Genomic DNA, 8,013 nt, shown 5'->3' with positions numbered 1-8,013 from the left:
ATGAATCCGTGTTGTTTGTATATATATATATATATATATATATATATATATATATATACATACACATAATTATTATTATTATATATATATATATTTTTATATATAAAATCATTTTAATTTCCAAAATGGTAACTGGATGCCACTTGCCCTTTTAAGAACTTTATTAATGATTTCTTTAAATGAAGTGTTAACCTCTTTGTGTCTCTTGTTTCTCCAGCTGGAAAAGGAAGAGCAAATTCACAGCATAGACATTGGAAATGAAGGCTCTGCTTTCATTGAGGTCCTTGTTGGACACTCCACGTCAGTCAAAGACCAAGACTTTCAGGTGCGTCTTAAAGTCTCACACTTTAGCAGCACCAAACTGTTTAAAGAGCTTTAAGCTAAAGTTTAGAATACGTGAATTTATTTACAATCCAGATGAGTTAATATTTGATTCAAGACATATTTATTTTCACATACACATCATTTCAAAGCAGCTTTTACAGTAAATTATGATGTTAATGTATATAATACCTTAATATCTTCATGCATTACAGTCACATTTATCAGGTTATAGCTATATATTTTTTGTCTTTTGGAAGCTGCATTCAAAATCCACTTGGCTTAAAAAGCATTGGTTTCTTTCAGAGATACAGTGATATAAAAATATCCGCGCCGGGTTTTGTAACATGCAGTGCTCATGTTTATTCAACGAAGTCAAAGCCTTTTGGAAAATATAGTTGTGGCGGTCAGTTTTGATATTGTGGTGGCTGCCACAAATAAATCAATGTATGGGAAACACTGGTATAGATTGCGACGCCTCTGGGTTTCTTTCAGAGATACAGTGATATAAAAATATCCGCGCCGGGTTTTGTAACGTGCAGTGCTCATGTTTATTCAACGCCTTTTGGAAAATATAGTTGTGGCGGTCAGTTTTGATATTGTGGTGGCTGCCACAAATAAATCAATGTATGGGAAACACTGGTATAGATTGCTTTACATTAGTGAAAATCTTTTGAAAAAATTAACAAAATAAAAAAATATTTTCAAAAAATCTTTCCATCTTAATTATGAACACATAACAGTTCTACTGAGTACGATAAGTATATATAATTAATATTTTATTGTGTATTTTGTATTAATATTTATTAATTAATTTTAGAATAATGACATTTTATTTTTATATTTTATAATATTTGTTAGTTTTAACAATTTTGTTGTGTTTTTGACATTTTTATTTGGGTGTGTGTCTGTTATTTATAATGTTTATTTGTATTCATTTTTATTTTAGTTTTAGTTATGTTAGTACTTTAAGTAAAATGAAATGAAAATGAGTGTTTTATCTTAAGTAACAGAAATATAATAAAAACATCGTAACCCTGCAATTTATATTTGTGTACATATGTTTGTGTAAATTGTATTTTATTTTTTGTATGGCTGTATATTGCTGTAAACTGTAAATTAGTAAATCTGTGTTTTTGTTTTTACATTCTAAATCTTATATTTGGTAAGTTACTTGTGCACATTTAGCCAGTAAAACGTGTTCTGATTCTGAATAACATGTCACTTTCAGTGCTGTTAATGCATCTTTCTGGTGTTGTAGGTTCTGCTGGTCACGTCATCTTTCATGTCGCCCACGGAAAGCCGTAACGGCACGAACACAAACCGCGTGCGTCTCTTCGGGCCGAGCCAGCTGGTGAAGGCCATGGCGCAGGAGAAGTGGGACTGTGTGAAGATCGTGTGCAGTCAGCCGTACAGTTGTGGCGGTCAGTTTTGATATTGTGGTGGCTGCCACAAATAAATCAATGTATGGGAAACACTGGTATAGATTGCTTTACATTAGTGGAAATCTTTTGAAAAAATCAACAAAATAAAAAAATATTTTCAAAAAATCCTTCAATAATAAATCTTTCCATCTTAATTATGAACCAGTTCTACTGAGTACGATAAATATATATAATTAATATTTTATTTATTTATTTGTGACACTTGTTTATTGAGATGCTATTATATTTTTTATTAATATTTATTAATTAATTTTAGAATAATGACTTTTTTCTATTTTATAGTATTTGTTTGTTTTTAACAATTTTGTTGTGTTTTTGTCATTTTTATTTGGGTGTGTGTGTGTTATTTTTAATGTGTATTTGTATTCATTTTTATGTTATTTTAGTACTTTAAGTAAAATTAAATGAAAATGAGTGTTTCCCTGGCAGCTAGCTGAAATAAACATGATTTAAAAAATATATGTTGTTTTATTTTAAGTAACAGAAATATAATAAAAACATCGTAACCCTGCAATTTATATTTGTGTACATATGTTTGTGTAAATTGTATTTTATTTTTTGTGTGGCTGTATATTGCTGTAAATTGTAAATTAGTAAATCTGTGTTTTTGTTTTTACATTCTAAATCTTATATTTGGTAAGTTACTTGTGCACATTTAACCAATAAAACGTGTTCTGATTCTGAATAACATGTCACTTTCAGTGCTGTTAATGCATCTTTCTGGTGTTGTAGGTTCTGCTGGTCACGTCGTCTTTCATGTCGCCCACGGAAAGCCGTAACGGCACAAACACAAACCGCGTGCGTCTCTTCGGGCCGAGCCAGCTGGTGAAGGCCATGGCACAGGAGAAGTGGGACTGTGTGAAGATCGTGTGCAGTCAGCCGTACAGCAAGGTGAACATGTCACGATTCACTCTCCAAACCTGTATGCACCACTCATGTGTGTGAATGAGTCTTTATCCTGTGTTTGTGTGCAGTCAATAGCGTACGGAGTTGCCTTCATAAAGCTGCACTCTCCTCCGGACGCTAACGATGTTCCTGTCTCGACTCCTCCGGTGAGTGCTGCCCCTCCGGCGTCCCGCTGTTTGACGGCGTGAGCTCTGACAGATATGTTCACTCTCTCACTTTGAATCACAATAATATTTCACAATTTTTACTGTATTTTTGATCAAATAAATGCATCCGACCCCAAACTGTTTGACGGCGTGAGCTCTGACAGATCTGTTCACTCTCTCACTTTGAATCACAATAATCACAATAATATTTCACAATTTTTACTGTATTTTTGATCAAATAAATGCATTCGATCCCAAACTGTTTGACGGCGTGAGCTCTGACAGATCTGTTCACTCTCTCACTTTGAATCACAGCAATCACAATAATATTTCACAATTTTTACTGTATTTTTTATCAAATAAATGCATCCGACCACAAACAGTTTGACAGTGTGCGCTCTGACAGATCTGTTAACACCCTCACTTTGAATCACAATAATTACAATAATATTTCACAATTTTTACTGTGTTTTTGATCAAATAAATGCATCCGACCCCAAACTGTTTGACGGCGTGAGCTCTGACAGATCTGTTCACTCTCTCACTTTGAATTACAGCAATCACAATAATATTTCACAATTTTTACTGTATTTTTGATCAAATAAATGCATCCGACCCCAAACTGTTTGATGGCATGAGCTCTGACAGATCTGTTCACTCTCTCACTTTGAATCACAATAATCACAATAATATTTCACAATTTTTCCTGTGTTTTTGATCAAATAAATGCATCCGACCCCAAACTGTTTGATGGCATGAGCTCTGACAGATCTGTTCACTCTCTCACTTTGAATCACAATAATCACAATAATATTTCACAATTTTTCCTGTGTTTTTGATCAAATAAATGCATCCGACCCCAAACTGTTTGATGGCATGAGCTCTGACAGATCTGTTCACTCTCTCACTTTGAATCACAATAATATTTCACAATTTTTCCTGTGTTTTTGATCAAATAAATGCATCCGACCCCAAACTGTTTGATGGCATGAGCTCTGACAGATCTGTTCACTCTCTCACTTTGAATCACAATAATATTTCACAATTTTTACTGTATTTTTGATCAAATAAATGCATACAACCCCAAACAGTTTGACAGTGTGAGCTCTGACAGATCTGTTAACGCCCTCACTTTGAATCACAATAATATTTCACAATTTTTACTGTATTTTTGATCAAATTAATGCATCCGACCCCAAACTTTTTGACGGCGTGAACTCTGACAGATCTGTTCACTCTCTCACTTTGAATCACAATAATATTTCACAATTTTTACTGTATTTTTGATCAAATAAATGCATCCGACCCCAAACTGTTTGACAGCGTGAGTTCTGACAGATCTGTTCACCCTCTCACTTTGAATCACAATAATCACAATAATATTTGTTTTACCTAAAAAAAAAAACATTTCAGAACTTGACATAACTACAACATTTTATATTCATTATAAAAATAGCATAAGCTTTTATAAAAGGTCTAAAAATAGAAATGTGCTCACCCTCAGGTCATCCAACATTAGGATGAGTTTGTTTCTTCATCAGGTTTGTAGAAATTTAGCATTGCATCAGTGTCTCAGCAATGGATGCTCTGCAGTGAATGGGTGCCGTCAAAATGAGAGTCCAAACAGCTGATAAAAACATCACAATAATCCACAGCACTCCAGTCCATCAGTTAACATCTGGAGAAGACAAAAGCTGAAACTAATCCAGCATTAAGACGCTTTTAACTAAAATACATTGAGTGCATAATCCATAATAACGCTTCCTCCAGTGAAAAAGTGCATCTGCTGTTGTCTCTCACATCAAAATCCAGCCACATATGTGTTTAGAGCTGTTTAACCGCTGCTTGATCTGTGCAGATTTCTCTCCTGATTCACACCAGAACACTTTTTCACTGGAGGAAGCCTTATTATGGATTATGCACTCAATGTATTTGAGTTAAAAACATCTCAATGCTGGATTTGTCTCAGCTTTTGTCTTCTCCGGATGTTAACTGATGGACTGGAGTGGTGTGGATTACTTGATGTTTTTATCAGCTGTTTGGACTCTCATTTTCGATTAAAATCGAGATATCGATATTTTTCACCAGCCCTAGTGGTCGACAGACATTGGCCGATATAATTGTATTTATTTGAATTCATATTTAAGAAATTTAAAATCATTTAAAAATGGATTAAAAAATAAACATGTAAAATAAACATACTTATACTCTAGAAGACAATGTATTTTTCACAAATAAATAAATATTTAATAAAAATATAATTAAAAAGGAAGTAAACACTGTAACCAACAGGGCACTCCGTATTCTGGGAAGTTTGTGTGCATTGGGAATCATATTTTTTCAAATAAAGCCAAGGTAACACTCATGTTACACACAGCACACAGTGGAAATGACATGAATATGACAGTGGGCAAATGCATACAGTGCAGCATAATTTGAAATCACGAGTTTAAAATTTGTCGATCGCGCGTCTCCAGTGAAGCTGAACTCTCCTCCTGTCCGTATTCAGTTCGCACGGACCGACCGTCACAGAAAACGCGATCATGCAATAAACAAATGTGACCCTGGAGCACAAAAGCAGTCATAAGTAGCACTTCTATATTTGTAGCAATAGCCAACAATACATTGTATGGGTCAAAATTATCCATTTTTTTTATGCCAAAAATCATTAGGATATTAAGTAAAGATCATGTTACATGAAGATATATTGTAAATCTCCTACCGTAAATGTATCAAAACTTTTTTGATTAGTAATATGCATTGCTAAGAACTTCATTTGAACAACTTTAAAGATGATTTTCTCAATATTTAGATTTTTTTTGCACCCTCAGATTCCAGATTTTCAAATAGTTGTATCTCGGCCAAATATTGTCAGATGCTAACAAACCTTACATCAATGAAAAGATTATTTATAAATATGTATAAATCTCAATTTCAAAAAAATGTACCCATATGACTGGTTTTGAGGTCCATGGTCACACATACACACAAGATCTCACAGCTGGATTCGACTAAGTCTGCAAGGTTTGTGAAATTAAATGTTCATTCAAAGATTTGTTTAAATGATATAAATGCGTAGTTGCTGAAAGCTGACGGTAAATGAGAAAGTATTATAATGTTTGTCTTTCTATTACTACTAAAAGCAATAGTTATAATACTTTTTTGTATGAATTTTAATTCCTTTGTTTAACAGCTCTATCTGATTATTAGATGGACTTCTATCCGTATTAAACAGAACTGTTAAACAACAACAGCGAACTAGAGGGAGTCAGGGAGAATGTCAAAATAAAAGTCCAGCCTCAAACGCATCCGATGCCGATACTTGAAAAACGCCAAATATCGACCGATATATCGGCCTTGGCGATATGTTACTTGACAGTCTTTAGTGACCCATCTGATTGTGCAGTTCCTTTAAAGTGTGCGTGAAGCAAAAAGTGCTCTGAATAATGAATGATTAAAGTACTGAAGTCTCTCTCAGCAAAGGCTGCATGAGGTCTGAGTTTCTCTAAAGAGCTGATCGCTGCACATTAGGGGTTATTTGTGGCTGCTCATGTTTTGTGGCATTGCTGCTGCTGTTTCTGCTTTCATTGCATCAGCTGTGTGGTGTTCGTTCTCCAGTCTTTCTGCAGGCGGGTTTGTGTTGAACTAAACAGCCGTGACTTCAGTCAATTCATTAAATGAGCGCCTTCATTCATTGGCTAGACTGTGCAATACTACTTTAACTTTATCAAATATTCACAGTGATTTTAATGGGAATTTTTTATATATGCAACTTCGTAAATATTGCAATATTTTATTTAATGCACTTTTTATTTTTCATGATAGAAAGATATATATATACTGGCATTGAGGGTAAATATTGTTGTTTATAATTTAAGTATTGTTATACTGGCACAACTAAATGAAAACAGAACAGTTAAACAATATAATTTTTCCAAAACAGTTTGGAAAACATGCAGTGATTATTTGAACCAGATTTTTACTTTATTGTATATTTCAGTATTTTAAATCTACTTCACAAATGCATCCTCTGATCAAAAACAGGATATATATATATATATATATATATGCAGTATATACTGTATATATAATATTATTATTTATTTTTTATTTATTTATTTATTTTTAAATGACAAAAAACACTATGGAAGCCCGTTTCCGCCACTGAATATAAAATAAAACAAGGTAATTGTGACTTTATATCCAGCAATTAATTTTTTTTCTCACAGTTCTGAAAAATAAGTCATATAAACTCGCAGTTGTGAGTTATAAAATCCAGTTTTGAGGAAAAAAAGTTTTTATATATCTTGCAGTTCTGACTTTATAACTCACAATTGTGAGTTTATATCATGCCATTCTGAGAGGAAAAGGTCAGAATTGTGAGATTAAAAATTAAAAAAAAAAAAAAAAACACAATGTATTATAAACATTATATCTATTTTGATTGTCAAAAGGCAGGAATATATTGTTTAGTTTGTGTTTTTTGGTATGTTGCCCACTGCCCAGCCCTAATGATTATTACAACAGTGCTGCTTGATAAAAGCCCAGTGCTGAGCGTGTTTTGTGTGTTTATCTGTTCAGCAGTGGGTTTGTTTAGCTGGAGGCAGCCGTGTTCTTCTGTGCCGGCTCTCCATTGTGTCTGCTTCGAGTGCCCACCTCAGATTATGTATTCTGTATTTAAAAGCTGCATCTGCCATGAGTAATTAAAGCAGACACTTCCTTTGAAGATGAGGAGCATGCATCTGTCCACACACACATCTCTCCAGCACTCAATCACACACACACGCTCGCACACACGCTCACACACACACTCGCACACACTCACACTCACATGCTCGCACACGCTCACACTCACACTCACACGCACACGCACTCACACACACACACACACACACACGCACTCGCTCGCTCACACTCTCGCACACGCGCGCACACACACACTTGCACACTTACACTCGCACTCACACACACACGCACACACACACTTGCACACTTACACTTACACTCGCACACTTACACTCGCACTCACACACACACACACACACTCGCACACACTCTCTCTCTCTCTCACACACACACTCTCACTCACACACAAGCACTCATACACACACACTCTCTCTCTCCCTCTCTCTCTCACACACACACTCGCTCACACACACACACACTCTCTCTCTCACACACACGCACTCATACAC

At 34.7% G+C, this 8,013-nt stretch overlaps 1 protein-coding gene across 1 annotated transcript in view; it reads left to right on the top strand.

Moving 5' to 3' along the window:
• The window catches only part of LOC107565304 (DNA repair protein XRCC1-like), a 33,445-nt gene that overhangs the window by 2,052 nt on the left and 23,380 nt on the right, over positions 1 to 8,013 (top strand). The window contains exons 3-5 of the mRNA XM_016250525.1: positions 218 to 325; positions 2,499 to 2,657; positions 2,741 to 2,856. Coding sequence (XP_016106011.1) covers positions 218 to 325; positions 2,499 to 2,657; positions 2,741 to 2,856 — 383 coding nt within the window. The remainder of the gene's footprint in view (positions 1 to 217; positions 326 to 2,498; positions 2,658 to 2,740; positions 2,857 to 8,013) is intronic.

The sequence above is a fragment of the Sinocyclocheilus grahami genome, unplaced genomic scaffold (genome assembly GCF_001515645.1).
Source record: "Sinocyclocheilus grahami isolate Dianchi unplaced genomic scaffold, SAMN03320097.WGS_v1.1 scaffold992.1, whole genome shotgun sequence".
In the NCBI taxonomy this organism is placed as follows: Eukaryota; Metazoa; Chordata; class Actinopteri; order Cypriniformes; family Cyprinidae; genus Sinocyclocheilus; species Sinocyclocheilus grahami.
This window is presented reverse-complemented; position numbering and strand designations above follow the sequence as displayed.